The sequence below is a fragment of the Danio rerio genome, chromosome 16 (assembly GCF_049306965.1).
Source record: "Danio rerio strain Tuebingen ecotype United States chromosome 16, GRCz12tu, whole genome shotgun sequence".
Classification (NCBI taxonomy): domain Eukaryota; kingdom Metazoa; phylum Chordata; class Actinopteri; order Cypriniformes; family Danionidae; genus Danio; species Danio rerio.
This window is the reverse complement of record NC_133191.1, coordinates 23,164,204-23,189,510: the sequence shown is the minus strand read 5'-3', so window position 1 is coordinate 23,189,510 and position 25,307 is coordinate 23,164,204. Positions and strand designations below refer to the sequence as shown.

General features: G+C 38.8%; 2 protein-coding genes and 1 long non-coding RNA gene across 9 annotated transcripts in view; 2 read left to right on the top strand and 1 right to left on the bottom strand.

Moving 5' to 3' along the window:
• Positions 1 to 25,307, bottom strand: part of LOC137487900 (uncharacterized) — a 1,155,393-nt gene that overhangs the window by 353,241 nt on the left and 776,845 nt on the right. The gene's annotated exons all lie outside the window — the stretch shown is intronic.
• On the top strand, positions 5,037 to 6,980 carry dicp3.6 (diverse immunoglobulin domain-containing protein 3.6). The gene is given in 6 exon segments (XM_073926786.1): positions 5,037 to 5,102; positions 5,194 to 5,268; positions 5,271 to 5,495; positions 5,498 to 5,621; positions 5,623 to 5,750; positions 6,829 to 6,980. Coding segments are annotated over 6 exon segments (765 nt in total). The 5' UTR covers positions 5,037 to 5,041.
• dicp3.3 (diverse immunoglobulin domain-containing protein 3.3) lies at positions 16,299 to 24,236 on the top strand. 7 transcript variants are annotated; one of them, XM_068213864.2, is made up of 8 exons: positions 16,299 to 16,364; positions 16,544 to 16,606; positions 16,688 to 16,858; positions 16,948 to 17,259; positions 22,903 to 22,950; positions 23,312 to 23,356; positions 23,512 to 23,592; positions 23,722 to 24,236. In XM_068213864.2, the coding sequence occupies exons 1-8, from the start codon at positions 16,304 to 16,306 to the stop codon at positions 23,793 to 23,795; spliced, it is 855 nt and encodes a 284-aa protein (XP_068069965.2). In that variant the 5' UTR covers positions 16,299 to 16,303; the 3' UTR covers positions 23,796 to 24,236. The 7 variants fall into 7 exon arrangements, with proteins under 7 accessions (XP_068069965.2, XP_073781604.1, XP_073781603.1 ...); XM_073925503.1 differs by adding an exon at positions 18,517 to 18,609 and having other exon boundaries at positions 16,544 to 16,858; XM_073925502.1 differs by adding an exon at positions 18,514 to 18,609 and having other exon boundaries at positions 16,544 to 16,858.

Here is a 25,307-nt window from a genome sequence, read left to right as displayed (position 1 = left end):
CCCTGGTTGCACAGACATAATCCCCATATCAACTGGTCTACTGGTTCCATTCTAGATTGGAGTCCTTCATGTCACTTCACCTGTTTTACCCATAGCCTCTCTGCCCCTCATCCCGAGCCTCAAGATTCTGTAGATCTGTCTCAAGTTCCCACTGTCTATCATAAGTTTAGGGCAGTATTCAGTAAGTCTCGAGCCACCTCTTTGCCACCTCACCGCCCATACGACTGTGCAATTGACCTTCTCCCCGGTTCCTCTCCTCCTAGAGGCAGAGTCTTCTCCCTATCTCCCCCTGAACAGGCTGCTATGAATGCTTACATCCAAGAGTCCCTGGCAACTGGCATCATCCGAGCCTCCACTTCCCCTGCTGGTGCTGGCTTCTTCTTTGTGGGGAAGAAGGATGGGGGGCTTAGGCCTTGTATCGATTACCGAGGTCTTAACAAGATAACCATTCGGAATCGATATCCCCTGCCTCTTATGGCTACTGCCTTTGAGCTGCTGCAGGGAGCTTCCATTTTTACCAAGCTCGACCTTCGCAATGCCTACCATCTGGTGCGGATACGGCAAGGAGATGAATGGAAGACTGCTTTTAACACCCCCACAGGCCACTATGAATACCTGGTGATGCCTTTCGGCCTTACCAATGCCCCTGCCGTGTTCCAGGCACTTATCAACGACGTCCTCCGAGACATGTTAAATATATTTGTATTCGTTTATCTGGACGATATACTTATATTTTCCAAGTCCATGGAGGAGCACGAGGGCCATGTCAGCAGGGTTCTCCAAAGACTCCTTGAAAACCATCTCTTTGTCAAGCCAGAAAAATGTGAGTTTCATGTTTCCCTGACTAAGTTTCTTGGGTACATTGTCACCCCTGGTCACCTGGAGATGGACCCTAGTAAGATTAAAGCTGTTCTCAACTGGCCTATTCCAACCACAGTAAAAGAGGTGCAACGGTTTGTGGGCTTTGCAAACTTTTACAGGAAGTTTATCAGGAATTTCAGCTCAGTTGTGGCTCCCTTGACAGCACTGACAAAGGGAGGAGGAGTCAAGATTGAATGGGGTCCTAAAGCAGCGGCTGCCTTCCAGGATCTCAAGGATCGATTCACCTCAGCTCCCATACTCTCTATCCCTAATCCAGACATACCCTTTATGGTAGAGGTAGATGCCTCAGATGTGGGTGTAGGAGCCATTTTATCACAGAGGAATGAGGATGGAAAACTACACCCCTGTGCTTTCATGTCACGTCGCCTGTCTAATGCCGAGCGCAACTACCACGTGGGGGACCGAGAGCTGCTTGCTGTTAAGTTGGCCTTGGAAGAATGGCGCCATTGGCTTGAGGGCGCTCGACATCCTTTCCAGGTACTTACAGACCATAAGAACCTAGAATATCTCCAGCAGGCCAAGCAACTGAACCCTCGGCAGGCTCGATGGTCTCTGTTTTTCAACAGATTTCAGTTCATCCTGACTTATAGACCCGGTTCCAAGAACCTTAAGCCTGATGCCTTGTCCCGAGCCTACTCTCCAGAGACACATGAAAAACCTGTTTCTTCTATTATTCCTAGTTCAAGGATTGTTGCCCCCCTCAGATGGGATCTGGAACAAGTGGTCCGTAAGGCTCAAACCAAAGAACCTGATCCAGGGAATGGACCGTTGGGGGCTCTATATGTCCCTCGAGCAGTGCGAGCTCAGGTCTTGCAGTGGGGTCATGAGTCTGTATTGACCTGCCACCCAGGTAGTTCCCGTACTTTAGAATTCCTCCGACGTCGCTTTTGGTGGCCTTCCATAAAGGAAGATGTTAAAGGTTATGTGGAGGCCTGCCAAGTATGTTGTCAGGGAAAATCATCACACCAGCGACCTCAGGGACTGCTCCATCCCTTACCTGTTCCCCACAGGCCTTGGTCACACCTTTCCCTGGATTTCATTACAGGACTTCCACTCTCCCAGGGCAACACGGTCATATTGGTTGTGGTGGACCGATTTTCCAAGGCTGCCCGGTTCATTCCTCTGCCCAAGTTGCCATCGGCTAAAGAGACTGCTGAGCTCATAATAAGCCATGTTTTCAGAGTTTTTGGCATTCCCCAAGACATTGTTTCTGACCGAGGTCCACAATTTCTGTCCAGATTCTGGGGGGCTTTTTGCAGACTTTTCGGAACCACTGCCAGCCTATCATCCGGGTTCCATCCTGAGTCTAATGGTCAGACAGAACGAGTTAACCAAGATTTGGAAACCACTCTACGGTGCATGGCAGCCAATAACCCCACCACTTGGTCATCTTACATAATGTGGGCTGAATATGCCCACAACACCCTCAAGTCCTCAGCCACCGGACTTTCCCCTTTTGAATGCCAATTTGGTTATTCCCCTCCATTGTTTCCTGAGAAAGAGGTCCAGGTGGGAGTTCCCTCAGCCCAGCACTTTGTTCGACGCTGTCGACGAACCTGGAGGAGAGCTAGAAGCGCTCTCCTTCGAACCTCCCTGAGATACCAACATCAGGCTAATCGCCGTCGTCGAAGGCCTCCTACTTTCCGGGTTGGCCAGAGAGTCTGGTTGGCCACTAAGAACCTTCCACTCCGGGTTGAGTCGAGAAAATTGTCCCAGAGGTTCATCGGGCCATTTAGAATAGCCAGGAAAGTTAACCCTGTTTCTTATCGTTTGTATCTTCCTCGTTCACTTAGAATTAATCCCACATTTCATGTCTCTTTATTAAAACCTGTCTTGTCTTCTCCCTTTGCCCCCCCTCGCAGACCCCCTCCACCTCCCAGGATCATTGACGGCCAGCCAGCCTACACGGTCCACCGGATACTGGATTCCAGGAGGGTCCAGAACTCACTTCAGTATCTGGTTGACTGGGAGGGCTACGGGCCAGAGGAGCGCTCCTGGATTCCTGCCAAAGACATCTTGGACCCTAGTTTAATCCGGGAGTTTCATACCCAGAGGCCAGGGTGTTCTGGTAGGAACGTCAGGAGCCGTTCCTAAAGGAGGGGGTCCTGTCACCATCCTGCAGTTTGTCTCCATTCCCCTAGAGGTCCCCATGTTTCCCCTCTGTATTTGTTCTTCCTCATGTGTTCTTGTTTACTTAATTTAGATCACCTGTGACTTGTTCCAGCCAGTGTATTTAAGTTGTCACTTTGTCTGTGTTCCTCACTCTGTGTTTGAGTCATCTCTGGTGAACTTGCCTTGCGTTTCCCTTGATCTCCTGAGCTACATCTAGTAAGAGTGTTTTACTTTCCTTGTTGCTGACTGCATTAATTATCTGTTTGTTTTCTCCCCTCGTGGAGTTTTCTTTACATGTTTATTATACTGTTAGAGTTTTTTTTGTATACCTCATTCTGAGAAGAACCTAAGTTGTCTGTTTTGCTACCTCATTTTTGAGAAGAACCTAAGTTGATATTTTTTTTTAATAAATCCTTGTTTTCCGGATTCCCTCTTGGAGTGTTTTCGTTTGGGTCCAACACAACTTCCTCTGTGGCTTAGTGGTATACACATCGGTTTCCACACCAGAGACCCGGGTTCAAGACCCGGTCGTGACACCAATGACATGACCACATCAAAATGGTCTATACCACATGTCTTCTAGACTGTTGATCAGATTTTCAGACCCTTTCAGACCGTGTTTAGATGCTTGTTAAATGCATCACCAAATGTGCTGACATGTTGCCAAACTGTCTCTAAGAGTAACTAAGAGTATCTCTGCAATGCTTAAACATACTGACACCAAACTTGAGGTGCGTTATTGACACCTCACACTAACCACACCACATCAATTTAGTAACAGTGGCACCTATTGGTCAAATGTTATAAAACAATAGATAAATCCTTCATATAATGAGTAATTATGTGATTTTACTGATATTGTGCGTAAAACTTAAAATGCCTTGTCACTCATGGATCCACTTGGTTTGATGCTCCATGACAAAAGTTGCTGCACATTCTGCCTCTGCACTTCTGTTTATTGCATTAACACATTGATGTCATAATGCCTGGTAGCTTCTGATGTTGTACCTCTTTAAAGCTTTAACATATTAATACCAAACTTTGGTTGTTTTGCTAAACATAATCTTCTAATATCTTTATTTTGTTTGTTTTGCCAGTTGCCATAGTTGCTCAAATTTATTGCCATCAGAAAAAAAGTCTATTTCCATAATTTTTAATCAATATATAATTCTGTAATAAGCATGCAGTTAGAGTTAGGTACTGTATGTGGTTTATGCTAGGGAGAAACTCCATTAGGATTTCCATGCAGCCATAGGTTGACAGAGAGGGCAGAGCTGTCAGTCAAACCCTCAAGACAAAACATTTAATGCAAGCTATACCGATGGATTCTGCCTAAACCAACATGCTGCTTGAGTTCTGTTAGTGTGCCAAATGTTCATATAAGGTCAAAACTGTGGTTGAATGTTCATTGCAACTGCTGTTGCAACTTTTTAAAAAACTTTATTGCTTAACATCCTGTCTTAATGTATTTCTGTGCTTGAGTTTTTTTCTGACTGCTCAGACGTGCTTTATTTAACAAAGCTGTAAGTGAACTGAACTCTTAAGAAAAGAGAAAGATAACTGAATTCATAAATGAATGAATGATTTTGATTGATTCAATTTGTCATTATTGAGTACTTTTAAGAGTCAAATAAACATTTTCATTGACAAATTATATTATTAGAATGTTTTTTTTCTTACATTTCTTGCAATGGATTTTAACTTCCTCCTCTTTTGTGCAGCATATACAACCACATTTATTCATGGGGTTTGTTTGCATATGAACATGGTTTTAAAATCTTGTCATACAATAAACAGAAACAGGCAGAAAATTGTTAAATAGGACATTGTAAATAGCATATATAACCTTGTAACACAAAATGTAACATATCTGTGATCAACTCTGAAACAAATTTAAACTGGTGGGTGGGAATTTCTCTCTCTCTCTCTCTCTCTCTCTCTCTCTCTCTCTCTCTCTCTCTCTTTGTAAGGTGCATCATGCCATTGAATGGTCACTACATCTCAACTGTGAGAATCTGGAAATCTAAAAAACTGACAGAAACTAAAAATGGCCGACAAGTGTCACATGTTTCTGCTGGAACAGTTAACTCTCTGCTCAATTTTTACCAGTAAACACATTTCCATATGCTTGCCACAACACTGGCGAACAAGTTTAAATATACATATACAAATAAATTGTGATACATTACTTTGTTTCAGGTACCAGTGGAGTAGAAGAGACCAATGTGTTCTTCAGTTTTGGTGAAAATGTCCGTCTGCCCTGTAATAATGTTCTGACTGCACAACAACTACATGGATCTATAACAGACATAAAGAGACAGTTGAACTGGTTACTGGAGGGAAACTGAACAACATAGAGAGTTTGACACTGGGCTCTGACTGCTCTCTGAACATCATGAAAGCCGCTAAAAAAGATTATGGGCTTTACATCTGCCTACAATATCTCTATGGACATCTACAAGAAACTGAACATGTTTTTTTGCATTTTCTTCATGGTAGTTTTGCGATTTTAAAAAGGGCAGTTATTTTATTAAACCCACACATTTGAACTCGCATGTCTTGTTTTCTGTTTCAGTTTCTCCATCACTCTCTCAGACTGAGATGAGAGCAGGTAGATCTGTGACTCTCCTGTCAGCTGTATTATTATTATGGAATCTCTTGTGATTATTTGGTCAGTATTGAAGGACATCAGCTGATGTGGGTGAATCAGGCTGGAGCGAATCTGATGACAGACTCCAGATATCAGATATTATTCTTCTTAAATCTCTGTAACATCAGTCTAACTGAGTGATGACACTCAGATCTACCTAGCCTTACTGCCTAATGACTACAGCCCCATTGACACCCTCTGCCAATGTATTGATGAAATTAAAAATTGGATGTGCCAAAACTTTCTTCAGTTAAACAAAGAGAAAACTGAAGTCATTGCGTTTGGGAACAGAGATGAGGTTCTCAAGGTGAATGCGTACCTAGGCTCTAAAGGTCAAACGACAAAAAATAAGGTCAAGAATCTTGGTGTGACGCTGGAGTCAGATCTGAGTTTCAACAGTCATGTCAAAGCAGTCAGTAAATCAGCATACTATCATCTCAAAAACATAGCAAGAATCAGATGCTTTGTTTCTAGTGAAGATTTAGAGAAACTTGTTCATGCTTTTATCAGTAGCAGGGTGGATTACTGTAATGGACTCCTCACTGGCCTTCCCAAAAAGACAGTCAGACACTTGCAGCTCATCCAGAATGCTGCAGCCAGAATTCTGACCAGAAGCAGGAAATCAGAGCACATCACACCTGTCCTCAGGTCTTTACACTGGCTGCCAGTTACATTCAGAATAGATTTTAAAGTATTATTACTGGTCTATAAATCACTAAATGGCCAAGGACCTCAATACATTACAGATATGCTCACTGAATACAAACCTAACAGATCACTCAGATCTTTAGGATCATATAAACTAGAAGTTCCAAGAGTTCAGTCTAAGCAGGGTGAATCTGCCTTCAGCCACTACGCCCCTTGCTGCTGGAATCAGCTTCCAGAAATGATCAGATGTGCTCCAACATTAGGCACATTCAAATCAAGACTGAAAACACATCTGTTTAGCTGTGCCTTTACTGAATGAGCACTGTGCTGTGTCCGACAGATCGCACTATTATGTTTTTCGTTTTCTTTTTCATTCTTTTATAACCTATTTTAACTCATTTTACTTTGTTTTTATCTGTTTTTAATAATTTTTATTGTCTGCATTTTATTTTCCTAAACTTGTCTTTTTTATTCCTGTTTATGTAAAGCACTATGAATTGCCACTGTGTATGAAATGTGCTATATAAATAAACTTGCCTTGCCTTGCCTTGCCTTAACTACAACACTCCTGAATGAAGATCACAACAGAGAGTGGAGATGTCGGCTTACTCAAAGAAATCAACCGAAGACGTCAGCCTCATTCACTGTCAAGTATTTAGGTAGGAAATTGTTGTCTGGGTTTAGGTAATCAAGTGTGTTTTTTTTATTCGCCCATTACATTTTAATCGATTTGCCTATTTTTTGATGATTACAAACAGACGTAAGGAAGAAAAAGATTTATGTTCTCTACAGTATGATGCATGTTGCACTTTACACTCTGAGAAAAAAAGTGTCTTTAGGGATTCAACAGCTCGTCACTTAAGCAGTACCCTTTAAAACAATATCCTTGTTGTAGGAACTAACATTTATCTTGAACAGCACAAGATGATGCAACTCCAGTGATTCCTGTCAGCACCACAAAATCTGTGACTCCTTCACGCAGAAACACACATCAACGCCCTACAAAAGGTAATCATCGTCTTTCTTACTTTAGCGGTGCTATTATCTAGAAGAGACATAAGACCGAGTTCCATATGGGCACATCCCTATCCGCTTGTTAAGTGGTGACGTGTTTGTGACGTATGTATACTGTTTCCTGGTCCAAGCCGCCACTCATTTGAGTGGAGAAATCAATCGTTTATAATCACGTTTTGTTCCTATCACACATTAAAGTAAATTTTATATAAAATCGTAGTGTACACAAAAATCTCTGGGCTTGCTGCAAAACAAATACAAAAATTGTAACAATTTATAAAAAATGAATCACTTTCTGGCCATCGGATATTAGGCATGGACATATAAACTGCGATCGTGATTTTCGAAAGTATTAAATCGCTTTGTAAACGTTTATTATTACCATTTCATGAGTCTCCCCATTCAGTTGAATAGAGCGCTTGGACCCGAAAGCCGCTTCGCTTGACGTCACACTTAACAAGCGGATTCACTAATTCCTTTGGAGGGTCCCTCTGGAGGGATTACAGCATTGGAATTAGCCCTTTGAATCGAGTGCAATATGTGACACCAAACAGCTTCCCATGCTTAAATGATATTTTCCTGAAGTGTTATTTTTTCGAAATTCTTTATTCCAAAGAGCTCTTCAAAGTGGCCAGATTTGATCTCTCAGTTTGAAATGACACTTAATTATTGTGGCCATAATTCTTTCACTCCGAATTACCCTTCTGAGCCTGATATATCCTATTTGAATTGCAACACATGTCCAGACTGTTCTCCTCTCTCATTTTCACATTACTACACACCACTATAGTGCCACTCACAGGACAGTTGGTGACACCACAAGTGGTTTGTAGTTGCTCTCACATACTTTGCTTGTCTTGTGAAAATAGTCATTAAAAATAACTCTGATCTCTCTCTTAAAACTTATAAAGAGATCACTGAAAAATCTGAATTCTTTATCATTGCATTGAGAAAAGCGCCTAACACAGATTTAAACAAATGTGTGAACAAGAAATTTGAGAGAGAAATAGGTCTTTTGTCTAATTTGTTTAATTTCTGTGAAATCCAAACTTGTGATTTACAAATATTAAAAAATCTGAATTCTTTTCTTTTCTATTAATAACAAGTCTTGATAAATTGTTAAATATACCATTATATATTTGAACTAAATTAACAGACATGCTCCACTGACACAACATCAGAACCTGAAGTCAGTACGACTATGACTTTGCAATGCTGTTCGTTTCTAACAATAAAACAGTCAGTAAATGTCAATAATTGTTCGTTTTGCTGTACAATTCTTTAATTGTTTGAAAGTGAACCCTTGAATTTCTTTGTGTCTCTTATCTGTCCACACATGTCCTGCAGTGATTGTGATGATTGTTAAGATTGCAGTGTTTGCAGCTTCTACTGTGATTCTTCTACAATTCATCTGTGCAAGGATAGCAGGTGAGTTTTAAACTGCACAATCTGAAGATTCGTTCTTTTTGGAAGATTTTCAATCTTATATCTTAAAACATTAAAAACATATATTTTTATGTTTTTTTTTATTTTTATTTATTTTTTTAAGAAAACAGAGGAAGGACCCTGACTACCACACAGATACATTTTGACATCAACAATTTTAGAATAAATTACTGCTTACAAACAAAAATAGACATAGCAATGCACTGACTATATGCAATTTGCTTTAAAGTCCCTTTCCTATTCCCATATTGACCTCATACTCAACATTAAATACAGCATATTTCAAATGTCTTCTTCTTCATCTATCCAGCTACAGCCTAATTTATTCGTACCTTGTAGATGTACTTGTATATATACTTGCAGTGTGTAATGTAGCTGTTTGTGAATGTAAAGAAATGAACTGCACAATTTTGCTTGACGTAGAAAGTTGGAAAGGATCAGTTTTGAACAGCTATAATGAAGTACACTGTAAAACTTCACAGTGAAAATCACTAAATGACATAAGTTAGTTTAACTTATTTATTTTTAAAGTTACTTTGACGTTTACAGTACATACTCAAACCAAATGGTTTCAAAATTTAAATAGTTTGCCCCAATCGGTTGCATTAACCAGTTTAACTTAACTTATCAGGTCTTACATTGTATAAGCAATTTAAAGTTTCAGACAGTTCACGGCAAACATCTACATAGATTCTGAAGAGGTTTTCCATCTCCTCTAACATCATGTCAAACTACTACCTCTGCACCACATAGCTTTTCACTCACTAGGTCACTGTATGGGCAACTTCTCTTATTATTATTATTGCTTTGCCTACAAAACAGCACATCATGCCAGGGAATTTGCAGTGAGAGTAGGGCCTAACACAGATTTAGACAAATGTATGAACAATATTCAAGAGAAATTGGTCTTTTGTCTAATTTGTTTAATTTCTGTGAAATCCAAACATGAACTTGTGATTTCCATGTATTTCTATGAGACATAATTTGAGCACACATCATCTCACTTAGAGAAGGAAATGTGAGATCATTCACACCAATGAGTTTAGGGTGGAAGATGATCTCAGATATTTGTACTTGACTGTGCGTTCACATCTGAAAACACTGGAACTGAAAGGCAAAACACAAAGAGGGCAGGTGTGCATATTAGGGTTGAGCAGTGTTCATTTTACACAGGGGAATTTACTGAGTGAATTTTAAATAACATGATAATACCTTAAATAGAAAGGACTGACAGTGAAGATGTTTGTGGATTTTTCTGTTGAGACTGAATGTTATATATATGTTTCAAAATCCCATTGTCATCTCAGCAGCTGTATTTCCTTTTGAATTTATTATCATGGATTTTTGTCTGTATTGTGTGTCTTTAATAACTGACTTAACTAAAATTATTTTCAACTTATCAAATTCTACTTAAATTTTCGATTCAATGTTCAACTTCAGCATACATTAGATTTTTTTAAACTATTTATTAATATAGTGCATTTACTTGATAATAAATCTTGAAAAATCTTGAAAAATATACACTTTTCAAAACATTACTTTTTTGGGTTTTATACTAAAAGAATTTTAGAATTGGATTTTTTGTGTGTCAAATATGGCATAACAAATACCTTGGCATAATAATTTACTCTGCTTTTAAAATGTTCTAAATGTAAGTTTACCCCTGCAGCACAAGTGGTCCAGTCACAAGTATGTGAAAGCAAAAACATCTCCTTTTTGGACGTAACAACAACATTCTGATTTGTCATTTGTATTTGGCATAAATTATTAAGTTGTCATAAATAATCTGGTCATAAAAATAATTATATTCTGATAATTGAGATTTGGTACCAGTAAAAATTTAGGGTAAAGTAGAACGGTAAAGAAAAGTAAAATGGTTGTGGGACATTAATCTGATAATGCATGCAATTCTGGAGAAGAAACAAAAACAGACTAATTAGCCAGCTCTCTATGAATTAACCCAGTGTTTTCAAACTGATTTCTTACAGTCTTTATTAACATATGAAAAGTGAGTCTGGGCTCTGACTGCTCTCTAAACATCAAGAAAGTGACAAAAGAAGAACATGGATCATAGCTGCCAACATTATGTGAATACACAACAATAAACCTGATGCACAAGTTTATTTGTTTTTAATGGTAAGACTTTCTGTGAATGACAATTTATAAAAAAAAAACTAAAATAAACAATAATAAAATAAAAAAATAATATAACATTAAAATGATGTAAAATACCTATAAATATTATAAATGTATATATTTCTAAATATGATACAGATTCAGATTCTGGGGATAAAAGTGCCAGTATAACCTAAAAGTTCATGTGTAAGAAATTCAATGTTATAATAGAATTTATATTTTTAGAAAAAAAAGAGTGCCTCACACAATAAAATTCTGAATACTGAAGCGATACTAATGTAATTTACTGTGAAAAATTAGAGTAATGAAAGAGTCTAAGCCAAAAAGCCGAATGATGCCTCGGTTCCAGCTCGCATCTCACCCTGCCTGTTGGACATTTCGCACTGGATGAATGATCATCATCTTCAGCTTAACCTTGTGAAAACGGAAATGCTTGAAGTTCCTGCCAACTCGACTCTACACCATAAATTTTTAATTCGGATGGATGGGGCAACCATTACTGCATCCAAAATGGTGAAAAGCCTTGGAGTAACGATTGATGACCAACTAAACTTCTCTGACCACATTTCTAGAACTGCTCGATCTTGCATATTTGCACTCTAATATCAGAAAGGTCCGACTCTTCCTATCTGAACATGCAGCTCAACTCATTGTTTAAGCTCTTGTTCTCTCCAGATTGGACTATTGCATCTCTCTACTAGCCGGGCTTCCAGCTAAAGCCTAGTTCACACTACAGGATTTTAAACATCAGCAGATCGCTGTGCCGTTCACACTACATGACCTGACTTTGTGTCTTTTAATCTCTGTGGTGTTCACACTACGCAACACTCCGTGAACGATCCACAAGAGGGGGGTCACACACTACATGATCTGACAACAACTCATTCCCCATCAGCTCATTCAAGCTACCAAACCACAGCCAATGAAATTTTGAGGGAGGAGTCGTCAGAAAAAAGCTGAACACTATTGGCTGCTTGTGTGCTGATTACATCACTGACAGCGTTTCAAGCTTTGAAGAAAGCATTTAAAAACATTGTCAAATCAGCTGATTTATCAGGAGATCAATCACTCATCTGCAAGCTTCCAGTGGATAGATACACAGAGAGTTAATTTTTGTAATTTTATAACTCTTTGAAATAAAACTAACATATTTATAACACCCTGCCGTTTTCTAACTATTAGTGTATTTCTTTCTGACATAGTTTTTTTTTATTACAAAACAGTAAAGAACTGAGCATTTCTGCCTTAAATTACCATATTGGTTAAAATGACTACATGCATGTCTAATACTTTTCACTGTGACTTTAAATATGTGTGCATTTTCTTGCCTAGCAACTTCCTGCTAACATAAACAAAACTTTCTGATGGCAAAAACATCAATTTACTTCAGATATCTTTAAAAACAGCATATTATGTGCTGTGAAATAGCTCCTGTTTGAAAGTGAAAATGAAAGCCAAGACTTTTAAGTGTTTTAGTATCTTAACTACATATTTATAGGCTGTATTACAAAAAAAGATTATATTTTTAGGGTAATGGTGTCATTAAATATGATGCCAGACATTCAAAGCTTAATTTTAATATCTCAATAATAGCTTTGAATGTAAATATGTTGTGACAATATGGCGTTTTATATAAGAACCATCAGAATGAGCAGTATGGTAATTCTAATAGTTACAGAATTCTAGTTCCACTGTTAATATAGCCTACTCTCATGTCTGTGCTAACGCAGAATGAAGTGAGTGCACCGATGCCCATTCTGACCAATCACAGATGTTTCTGCTAAACTCCTGAGCACACAGGCACGCGGCTCATGCTAATATGCTCTTTCATTTGCTGCAGCTCGTCACTACATCTGACCACACGTGGGGTTGAGTCGGCCGACTGCTCTGGAATATTTAGCGCATGCTGAATGTTGGATTTCCGTCTGCGAGGTGTCGGCGACCCGTCAGCCAGCCTCGTTGATGCGTTGTTCAGTAGTTCACACATAAAGAGCGGCGAGCGCCGTGCACCCGCAGATTTCTTCCCGATCACAGCCCGATCTGTCGGCGAGCTCGTTAACTTCCAAATCGGGCTCAAATCAGGCTTAAAATCCTTTAGTGTGAACTAGGCATAACTCTATCAAACCTCTTCAGATGCTTCAGAACGCAGCAGCACGAGTGGTCTTTAATGAACCTAAAAGGGCACATGTCACTCCGCTACTCATCCGTTTGCTGGGCTGGTGGAACAAAACTGAAAACCACCCAGCTATACAGAGTACAGACAGCCTATAACACGCTGTCTGTATAAACACACACACACAAGCAGAAGCAAGTAACACAGACACACAGACAGCATCTCGCACAAAGCACAAAAAGCACAAAGCAACAAACAAGCTAAACACAGCATCATGCTGTCTCTTTCACACAATAACATGCGCGTGCTCGCTTGCTCGTGGGGAGCCGGGAGCAATATTTGTTGAACCACCCGCTCCTGTCCAAAATTACACTCGTTACTGACCCCTTTCTCGCTTTATTCGGAAATTTATTCCCACGCCGCAGAAATGTGGTCGGGTCTCGCAGCTCCCGCATTACAGCCGCGGGAATGCAGACCTCTACGCTGATGTTTGTTTACAAAGCGACCTCTGGCTTAGCTCCTCCTTATCTGCTCTCACTTCTACAGATTTATGTGCCCTCCAGAAACTTGCATTCTGTGAATGAACGTCGCCTTGTGGTTCCATGCCAAAGAGGGAAGAAATCACTTTCCCAAACTCTCGCATTCAATCTGCTCAGTTGGTGGAATGAACTCCCTAACTGCATCAGAACGGCAGAGTCACTTGCTGTCTTCAAGAAACAACTAAAAACTCAACTGTTTAGTCTCCACTTTCCTTTCTAATCTGCAATTGCCTCTCTGGCTCCACGGCTAACTGTACTCAAAAAAAAAAAAAAAAAACTTACACTACTAATGCTTTGCTTCTTAAACTTTACAGACCTGAAACTTGCCTACAGCACTTATTCATTGTTGCTCTTATAGTTGTGTAAATTGCTTCCTTGTCCTCATTTGTTAGTTGCTTTGGATAAAAGTGTCTGCTAAATGACTAAATGTAAATGTAAAAGTAATTGAATGAATGAAATTAGAGTAATGCTGTGATATTCTGGATTTTTTTTACAGTGTAAACAATATACAAAATGGATTTTTATTTAGTCATTCATTTTTCTTCAGCTTAATTCCTTTATTCATCAGGGGTAACCACAGGGGAATGAACTGTCAACTTATCCAGCATATGTTTGACACAGCAGATACCCTTCCAGCTGCAACCCAGCACTGGGAAACACCCATAAACTCTCACATGCTTACACATACACTATGGCCAATTTAGCTTATTTAATTCACTTATAAAGCATGTCTTTGATTATTTATCCTCAATTTAGCCCACATAGAATTCTTGTGCTTACTGTGAGAAGTGTTTGGCAAAAGTGACAAAGTATTAAGAAATGTGTCCTAGCGTCTGTTAAAAACTGTAAAATAAATGCTATTTTAAAGGCGAAAAGTTATCTGCATAAGTGTAAACAGTGTTCATAAAAGATAAAGCAGCAGACAGTGTATGTGTGTGTGTGTGTGTGTGTGTGTGTGTGTGTGTGTGTGTGTGTGTGTGTGTGTGTGTGTGTGTGTAGGTTCTCTAGTGTAAAACGTTTTTAGAACTGGCTGATTAAAACTGACCAGAAGGACAACCATTTAATCTTAAATGTGTACAGCCTTGAAGTAAATATAATTATGCTTTTTTTTTTTTAAATGTTAGAGTTATTTTATAGAAAGTCGCCAGCTTTTGTTGCTGTTAAAATGGTGTCCAAGTCATTTTTGACACGCAAGTCAACAGTAAGGTTGATGGCATGCAGAAGTGGAGAAGTGTCTCAATTTACATTGTTGTTTATTTTATGTTATTCAAGAGTTTACACTTAGCTGATGATTAATTGTAAAAGCTTGTTTGGCATGCTGTCCCGGGAGAGAGCCCTGAGCTCATGAGATCCTCGAGCCCAGGGCTCCCTCCTGTTGCAAGGCGGGAGGGGAGTTTGAGCTCAGGTAGATCTCGAGAACTCCCCTGCTGTAGCAAGTGAATGATCTTGAAATCAACTACATACTAGAAGCGCGTCTATGGTGCCAATTTGGATTGTTCAATTGACTTAATTGCATGTTTTTAGGCAGTGGGAGGAAACCGGGGAACCCGACATGAGCACGGAGAGAAGTGCAAACTCCACACAGAAATGTCTGATAGTTTGGTAAAGCCAGGAACCAGAGACATTCTTGCTGTGAGGCGACAGTGCTACGCACTGGGCCACCGTGTCACCCGTCTAAGAAGGAGGAGGAAGGGGGGACTCTTCAAAATGAAGATAGCAGTGGAATGAACCCCAAGGTATTTATAGTAGTTTAGGAGTCATCTGATTGGAGCATAGTGAATTGGATAATGCGGATCCAGCCGCTAGCAATCATAAGCACGTGATCCTCTCGAAATTTGTTTATACATAAACTTCACTTAGTGGTCCATGTTAGTGTTAAGGAACAGTAATTCAGGGCATTTTTAACATTTTAGAGTTTATACCGCTCTAGCACTGCAAAAATGTTTATATTTCCTTAAACTCACCCTAGGTCCTCAAATAACATGAGAAAAAGCGTGAAAAGAAAATTCATGCGTGTGGAATAAACACAAGTGAATCAATTTGCAATCAGTGTGTGAAAAAAAAACGCAGTCGACAATGACTCACCTGGGCAACTAACAGGGGTAACCCTTACAATTTACATAGGTGTGGCCCAAGAGAACGCAACAGCAAGGAGTAACAGGCACACATTAAACAGGGTCCGACAAATGCAAATACAGGGCGGGGACTGTAAAACTATAGATGGTTACAGGTTTTCAGCTTTTCTTTAACATATTTTCCTTTGTCTTCAACAGAATAAAGAGGTTTCGAATCGCATGAGAGAATATAAATAATGTAGTAAGCTACTTTTCATTTTTGGGTATCCTCAAAACTGTTGTTTAATTTGTACAACAAAAACAATAACATTATAAAAGGAAATTACCAAAAGAAAGAAGTGGAACAAAGTGCTAACAGTTATGGCTTGAAGCAGTTTGGAAAATTCCATTGTTCTGTTTTATTAAACTGTGTCTAATGCTGCTGTGGACTATTACAAAGTGTCATGGTGAATTTAACATAATTAATTATATAATGTCATACTTTTATTTTGTCCATCAGGCACCGAGAGCATGTCAGTGAATTTAGTTTGTTTCTCGTGAGATCAGGCTGGCTTTATCACAGTGTCAAAGCTGAACATTTGCTTGGTTTAGACCAGAGGAAGCACAACCACAGGATGAGCTAATAAAGTTTAAAGGAGGAGCGACTGTATAACTATATAGAGAAATGAAAGACAGACAGAAACAGAAAATGGCTAAAGAGTGTCATGTGTGTTTACTGTGGCTGATCATTCTCTGTCCACTTCCCACAGGTAAAAACAAATCTTTTAGTGATCTTCAAGATGTTACATTAAATTGCTCAAAGTAACAGAGTCTGACAGAAAGCTTATTATTTCTGGCAATCATAGTGTGTTCTCATATTAAGCCCCATTTCTTATTTTAATAGATTGATATTCAATATGATTACTCAAATGTTTTGTGATTCCTTCAGGTACCAGTGGAGCAGAAGAAACTCATGTGTTCTTCAGTTCTGGTGAAAATGTCCGTCTGCCTTGTAATAATGCTCTTTCTGACTGCACATCAACTGTTTGGAACTATAACAGACATTCAGAGACGGTTGAACTGGTTGCTGGAGGGTCACTGAAGACAGACATAATGAGACGTGAGAGACTGAGTCTGGGCTCTGACTGCTCTCTGAACATCAAGAAAGTCAAAAAAGAAGATTATGGATTTTACATCTGCCAACAATATGTGAATGGAGAACAATATGGACCTGCTGCACGTGTTTATCTGCAGGCTCTTCATGGTCAGAGTTTCTGTACAGCACATAATATCTTAAAATAACCTATAAAGAGTGAATCCATCATTGCATTTTTGTCTTGTTTTGTGTTTTAGTCTCTTCATCACTCTCTCAGACTGGGATCAGAGCAGGCAGATCTGTGACTCTCTACTGTCAGCTGGATCTTTATGCATCCACTTGTGGTGATTTGGTAAATTATGAAGGATATCAGCTAATGTGGGTGAATCAGGCTGGTGAGAATCTGATGAAAGACTCCAGATATCAGATATCGGATAACTTCTCAAGTCGCTGTATGATAACTCTGACAACAAAACTCTTAAAAGAAGATCACAACAGAGAATGGAGATGTCAGCTTACTCAGAGAAATCAACTAAAGACCTCAGCCTCATTCACTGTCAAGTACTCAGGTAAATGGTCTTTATAATATCAGTTATTTCAAGAGTTCACACTTAGCTGATAATTGATTATAAAGCATGTTTGGCATGCAGTCCCGGGAGAGAGCCCTGAGCTCATAAGATCAAGAGCCCGGGGCTCCCTCCCGCTTACAGGGCAAGAAGCAAGCTTGAGCTCAAGTAGATACTGAGAACTCCCCCCACTGATAAGGCAAAGACTGATAATCCATTGATTAAGGACTGCTATGAGGGTGTGCTGCTGATTAAAGCTTATCTATGGTGCCGATTTGATTTAGTCAATTTACGTATGTCGCAAGTTTTTGGACTGAGGGGGGAAACTGGGGAACACAGGGGAAACCCACACAAGCATGGGGTGAACATAGACTCCACACAGAAATGTCAACTGGCCGGTTAAGACCCAAACCAGAGACATTCTTGCTGTGAGTGCTAACCACTGAGCCACCCTATAGAAGAAAAAAGGGGAGAGAGGGGGTGAAAAGGAGGATTCTTCTAGACAAAGATGACTAAGGTAAGAAACTTTGGCTATTTATAGTGAGTTAGAAATCATCTGATTGATGAGACATGCATTAGCTAATGCTGGACCAGTCGTGTCAGTCACAGGCATGTGATCCTCTCGAAATTAGTTTATAAATAAACTTTGATGATGAAGTATTAAAATATATTTGAATACTTCATCATCAAAGTGTATTTAATTATATTCTACAGCTTGACATGTCTAGTCACAGGTCAAACTGAGGCAAAGACACAAACTCCAGTCAGCAGCTCAGAGACCACTGTAAATACACCAGTAACTTCTTCACAACCAAGTACAAGTACATAATCAACTGTATTAAGACACTCTAATATGAAGGTTTATCATTGAGAAGTTTATCTCAGATACCATAATCTTATCTCCAAATCTTTTATAACAATATTAAGTGTTTCCCCTTTGATTTTTTTATCTGCTTGAATCAGTCTGGTTATTCTCCTCTGACCTCTGATATGACATTTTCGTCCAACACAACTGCTGTTCTCTTGACTATTTATTTACTAAGACTTTTCTATAAACCCTAAAGATTGACCAGCCTCTCATGGCCCAACAACCAAGCCACACTAAAGGTCACTCAGAGGACAGATGATTCTTGAAGTGAACTTCAGCTGATTGTCCTAAAATTAGATTTAAGGTCACCACAGTTTGGACAATAAGCTGTCAGTAGCCTAATGATATTCATAAATTAAAATGTGACTTTTCTTTTTTCTTATCTTTAGTAGCATCAACTACAACAACAGCAGCACTGATTCCAGTTGCTACAACAAACTCTGTGATGACAAGTAGTCAAGTACCAAGACTACCAGATGATAAAGGCATGTATCACATACATTTTTGCAAACTCTCCTTCAAATAGGACATTTGTTACTTTCCTGATATATGATCTATTGTATGACCCAAAAAGTTGTGATTTGTGTAGATCAATTGGTACATCCATTGCTTTATTGTAGCACTGCACAATCATGGAATCAATTTCATGAAACACACATTCTTAACAGTTAAACATTTAAAAAGTGCAAATAATGTTCCGTAGCATTTACAAAAATCATGTGGAGGTAAGGCATCACTAGAAGAGGGCTTCAAGATTATTCAAAGCACAATACATTTAAAAAAAAATACAAAATAAGCTGAAATGTCTTCAATAAAATATAAGATTAATTTGACGTATAGTGTAACAGAAATTAGCTCATTTTATGAATATTAATAATCAACAATAACGGTTTATTCTTAATTATTAATATTCCGGCTTAAGCTTCAGTCAATTTGGTCGAACAAACATATGATGGTATATAATCCTGCCCGCTCAACGGAGCGGACTCTCAGATTAAGAATATTAATTATCAACAATAAAGAATTATTATTAATCATTAATATTCTGGATCAATTTATTGTTAATTTGACCAAACAAACACAAGCAGAGCCGCAGAGCGGCCACGGCAATGGTCTATTCATTTAGAAAAAGGGAATTTAATTGCTACTTCTTGTGAAGTAGATTAATCATTCATAAGTTTTAAACAACTTATAATAGCTAGGCAGGGGAATCTGTATTTCAGGGACATTTTCTCGTGAGGCAAACAATACAATTCATTTGATTATAATGGAATTTATTGACTAGTCAGACGAATAACGAACAAACACACAAACGTACATTAAACACAGAACAAAGGTAAACCACGTGGAGATATCGGGTCTATACGGGACTATAAAACATGTACGAACAGAGAGAGATAGCAAAGCGCGGAAATATGGATTTCAGATAAAAGAGTCGCAAAATCTGGTTTCAGTTCCACACACACCACTAAGGATAACCAAGATTATAAAAAAACACCTTTTTGATAAAAGGGGCACAGCTTATTCGCATAACTAAAAATACCTGGGCTTTCATGTCTGGAGGTCTCTCTCTTTATGCGGGTCTCTTCCTGATGAAACTCCTTTTGATGTCCTTCTTGATGCATGGAGTTTGTAATGCAGTTCGGACGAACACGATCGCAAACTTTAAACTGAGTTTACTTTGCCGGAAAATAAAGAAAAGCGTGGCGGGAAAAGTCCATGCGGCTTAGAAGACCCTTTGAGGGCCACGTTTTGATCAAGTGTGCCGCAAGCCTACGTTTGAGTGAAGGTTTCGGCCGTTAGATCGCCACCTGGGGGCTGGCTGCAGTACAAGTCATAAAGCCCGCCTCCTCCGTGTTAATGAAGGAGACTTGAGCCCAAATAAAAAAAAATATTACACTTGCAATAAAATGTCCCGAAAGATAGTTCTGGTCGATTAAGGCACTGGTTATTGTGCTGAAATAGGTCCAGATCTTCATTTTTGTAAACAGTTTGTTTTTAGCAGTAATTTAATGCTGGGCGTGTCATCGTGATTGACAGCTGTGATTGACAGTTTCTCAAAGCGCAGCGTCTGAGCTTCGGCAGGAGACTGAAGTAGACTGAAATGTTATTATTCGATTTCTGTGTTATTTTACCATGACAAAATGAGTTCAGCAGTAAACTATAGTTTCTGACATACATGATCCTGGTGGAACACTGTTTATTCGCTAAGTTCAGGGCTTTTTTCGGGCTTTATTAGTTTGCTGATTCACGCCTAGCCACCCAGATAGCAAAACACAGTTCCGGCTAGATTCTCGCCTGCCGGAGACTTATCTCTTAGAGCTCAGACTGACTAATGTTACCTCTGCTGGACCTACTCCGGATGCCTGGACTCACTACCCAATTCCAGCTTGAGTCAATCGAGCCAGATGAGGCGGCCGAGCGAGCAGGCGCTGCCGCATGCGAGCCGGAATCAGCCCGCGACGCCGCGAGTAAGTTATGCGCTGCGGCCTGGAGCTGGCGCGATTGAATATATAAAACCCTCATATTTGTTAACGTTATTACATCCATTTGTGTTGATATGACAGCAAACGCATGCTGAGAAGTTCGGGGGGCGTAGTTGATTTTACATAAAGCGTTTGATTGGAAGCTCGACTCCGCTCATTTTCGCGGCTCCTCCTCTGGCTCCATCAGACAATCCTTCTGCGCATGTCTGGCTCCAATTTCAGCAGTCTTTTGCGACAGTTTGTGCCCGTCAAGCAGGTGTTTTGCCCTCAAGGCGTTCAATGGGAAAAAGGGCTGTCGCGTCGTCCATATTTTTTACAGTCATTGGTTTTGATGGGTTCTTTGTTCGGACGTTCTCTCTCTGGATGTTTGGGGAGAAGTCTGGTTATACCTGCGGGTCACGTGACAACCCGTTCAGCATTCTGACCAATGATTTCAGGACAAAGTGCGCGTGCGAACCTTCCTTTGTCTCGAGGCTGCTCGTATGCAAATTTGAGTGTCCGCCCAAAGCATGCGGACAGGCATTTAATACAGGGGATTAAAGAATAAAGCAATGCGAGTTATGATCTTGCTCTATGCATCATGTGTTGTAAAATGTCAGCAGAAACCCATCGGTACCAAACATGGGGGGTTTAAAAGTACATCAACATAATTTTTCATATCCTTACATTATTTATGCTTTAAAAAGGCCTAAAGGGAACATGCATACAGGTTATAAGAGAGGTTACACAGGTAAGAAAAGTCAGAATGAGATACAAAGTTTACAAAACATAACACTTTAGTTTTGTGCTGGTCCAGGATTTTTTTGAGTTCATTTTCTTTCTGTCGGAACAGCCTCGTCGGTGTGTGTGTGTGTGTGTGTGTGTGTGTATTTGGGCAGGAATGTCTTTGAAGTTCCAGGCTTATCTCTCCAGTCTCCCTAGATTACTTAAGCTGTCACGAAAATCCAGACTTCTTGGAGCCAGGAGTCGTAAAACCCATGCGAAATACTCCGTGATAAAATCAATAAGTAATTTTATCTTTGGACTGTACGCTACAATAGCTTCATTTTGTTTTTTTGGAAAAAAACAGAGTTCACTATAAGGACAACTAATATCAAAATTGTGATTTCTTCTAGACTAGCTAATGTACATTGATTAATAATAAAATTATGGGTATTTATGGGGCGAGGCAGTGGCACAGTAGGTAGTGCTGTCGCCTCACAGCAAGAAGGTTGCTGGGTTGCTGGATCGAACCTCGGCTCAGTTGACGTTTCTGTGTGGAGTTTGCATGTTCTCCCTGCCTTCGCGTTGGTTTCCTCCGGGTGCTCCGGTTTCCCTCACAGTCCAAATACATGCGGTACAGGTGAATTGGGTAAGCTAAATTGTCCATAGTGTATAAATGTGTGTGTGTGGATGTTTCCCAGAGATGGGTTGCGACTGGAAGGGCATCTGCTGCGTAAAAACTTGCTGGATAAGTTGGCAGTTCGTTCCGCTTAATAAAGGGACTAAGCAGACAAGAAAATGAATGAATGAATGAATATTGAATATATTTCTAGTTAAGCTATAAATTAAGAAACACAATTATAGCTTATGTACAACTTCGCAAATTACAGTGGCAGTCAAAAATAAGTTTTTTTATATTTTGACTGTAACATCACTTTTTTTTCTCATTAAAACGATTATTATATTTGGTGATAATTTTTGTTTTGTAGAAAGTAGCCAATGACTGAGTATCTGAAATTACACTCTGTTTCCCAGTGGTGGACTGCAGTTGCGTGTTTTTTTTTTACATCGCTAATGTTCTTAACTAAATGATCTCCTATTCATAAGTATTTCTATTTTATCATAGTTGTGTTTTTTTTAGGATACTTTTACTTCCCAATATTCAAAAACAAAGTTTTATGTAATTAAATGTAGCTGAGTAAAAAAATATTTTGAAGGGGTGAAATCTTCACCTGCTCAGAGACACAACTTTAATTTCATGAACAAAGTGAACAACATCATTTTACAAATTGCACTAAACAATTAATGTATAAATTAGACTGATCCAATCAAATCTGTTCTTAAATCAACAGCTCAGTGATTTAAATGATCGGTTAAGAGTCAATCTCAATTCATTGAATTTACAAACTGATCTGAAAACTGAATATACTTTTAAATCAATGTAAAATATGTCACGTTTGCCCCTGTAGAATGAGGTATTAAACTTGTTTGATTACAATTAGTTGGTGTCACATTTTTAAGTAAAATCACCTCTTTTTATATGTGTCTGCACACATTTAAACATTTTAACTAAACATTTTTGCTACACAGAGAGCAGCTCACACGCCCAAACCACAGCATCAGCACCAACACAACAAGGTATTATCAAAAGTTTTTATCTTCCTATTAGTTCCACAAATTGACCATTGCAAATGGGGTGGCGGTTGGTGGGTGAGAGGGAATGGCCTGTGTAGTTTGGTTGTGGGTTGTGTGGTACCCAGCGAAACTGAAGAGGGGGTTGTGCTAGGGTTTAGGAGGGGGTTGTGCAGGCGACCGGCGAAAGTGGAGGGTCGGGGGGAGGTGGGTGTGGGTTCACTTGCTGTCGCAGGGGCCCTAAATTGCCCGGGGCCTATGCACTCTGTCCCCCTTTTCCCCACTGGCGACACCCCTGTGTCAAAATGCAAATACTTTACAATTCATTTTTGACATCATTGACCTGAACTGAAGATATTATTCACAGAAGCAGAAACTAAATTCTGTATGACTTTTGGATCATTAATCAGAGGTATGAAATGTCTGTTTATGCTAATAATTTTATACTATTGCATGTTCGATGTTGGTGAATTTGCAATTATTATTGGATTTCTTTGATTTCATCAAAAAGGTCATTTAAACTTTACCATATTGACTTTCTCTCATCTATCCACATGTTTCCTGTAGTGATTGTGATTATTGTTGAGATTGTGGTGTTTGCTGCTCCTACTGTGATTCTTCTTCAGATCATCTGTGCAAGAAGAGCTGGTGAGTTTTGAGCGTCTCACATAATCTAATGATTCATGATGATCTCTAACAATCTACAGTAAAAATGCATTTGTGAGGTCAGTTAATTTTTGGTGTTAGTCATTATTATTTGTATTCCATATTTTATAGGAAGGAAGAACTTGCATCCAGAGGAAGATAGGGATGCCTGCAATATTAGATGTAAAAGCCAATTAAAGGGATAGTTCACCAAAAAAAAAAATTTAATTTACTCAGAGTTAACTCTCCCCATGAGGTTACAAACCATTATGAGTTTCTTTCAAAATAGAGCAATAAGAAGATATTTTGAAAAATGTTAGAAACTGCTGCCCATTCACATCCATAGTAGGAATAACAAAGAGGTTAGTGTTACAGGTTTCCAACATTATTCAAAATAACTTTTTGAACATTTTTTACTTCAAGGAAAGAAATTCTAACAGGTTTGCAACATGTATAAGGGCGAATAAAGGATTACAGAATTATCAGAAATATCCCTAAAGTTTATTGTGCAAATTTAGCATAATTTCATGTAATTTCCCAGTGCTATATTGTAAATACTGCTTTCAAGTAAGAAATGTTTGTGTGTACTGTACTGTGCACTATAAAAAAATATCTGATAATTATTAAATGTGAGTGTTTTATGTTGATTTACTCTTGTGGTTTGCAGTATGGGACCTTGATTTCTACTCTGTTGACTTTTGATGTTGAAAATTCAGTTCTACACTTTAACAAAAAGACTTTATTGACACTTTAGAAGTTTGAAATAGAGAAATTAGTTTGTAAAATAGCGGAAAATTACAGATTATTACAAGGTTTTTGTACCGTATTATACAACAGACAACCCAGGCATTATATCACTTTAAACTATTAAAATTGTTAATAAATGTCACTTTGGTAAACCTTTCAAGGCTAAATGTTGTTGTCCCATGAAATTCAACAGCATAAATAAACGGGAAAATAAAAACGTGAGTCACAAAATACAGAAAACTGCTAATTTACAGATATTTATTATAGTGTAGTAATTGTTACTCCCCCCGAGATAAAACAAAGGCTCAAGTCGTTCTTGATTTTAACTGACATTTATTCGGACACGAGTCTGTATTATGTCTTGTACATTCTAGCCTTGCACTACTTTATGTCCCAATAATGGTGTCAGATCTACGAAAAGAAAACTTAAATTAACCCTTTAAAGGTGATGTTGCACATAATGAACAACATACATACAACCAAAAGATAAAGTGCACATTCAACATGTAAAGAAATACACTTAATTGGCTAATTATACATTAACATACGGACACATAATTATACATGTTCACATACGTTAACACTATACGACACATACCTCATTGGCCTCTTTAACTCAAGAAGGATTGCAGTTGAAGGGTTGCAGTTTCTCTTAAACAAACTTCTTTGTACTTCTGAATCCTTAAAAAATGTGTTATTAGCACAGTTGTGGCTGTACTGCTTGTAGTGCATCGGAAGAATATCTTGATTGCAACAATGAAATAATTCCCAAGCTAAACATAACAAGAAATCGGTTCCCCCCTCCCTTTTTATAGTTTTAGTTAAATAACTTTAAATGAATTAACATGCATTAACAACAAATATACATTACTTATCTATTCTAATGATTACTCTGAACATTTTAACTATGTATTGCATTTTTAATGCAAAGTGTTTGTTTATAGAGTGTAATATATAAGAATTGCTTCTGA

Bases quoted from the DNA above. Each gene is read 5' to 3' on its own strand.
- dicp3.3 (XM_073925502.1), top strand. From the start codon at position 16,304: ATGGCTAAAGAGTGTCATGTGTGTTTACTGTGGCTGATCATTCTCTGT. The intron at 18,610-22,902 runs GCATGTATCACA...TTTGCTACACAG, and splicing joins AAGACTACCAGATGATAAAG to AGAGCAGCTCACACGCCCAA. The intron at 23,593-23,721 runs GTGAGTTTTGAG...CATATTTTATAG, and splicing joins CATCTGTGCAAGAAGAGCTG to GAAGGAAGAACTTGCATCCA.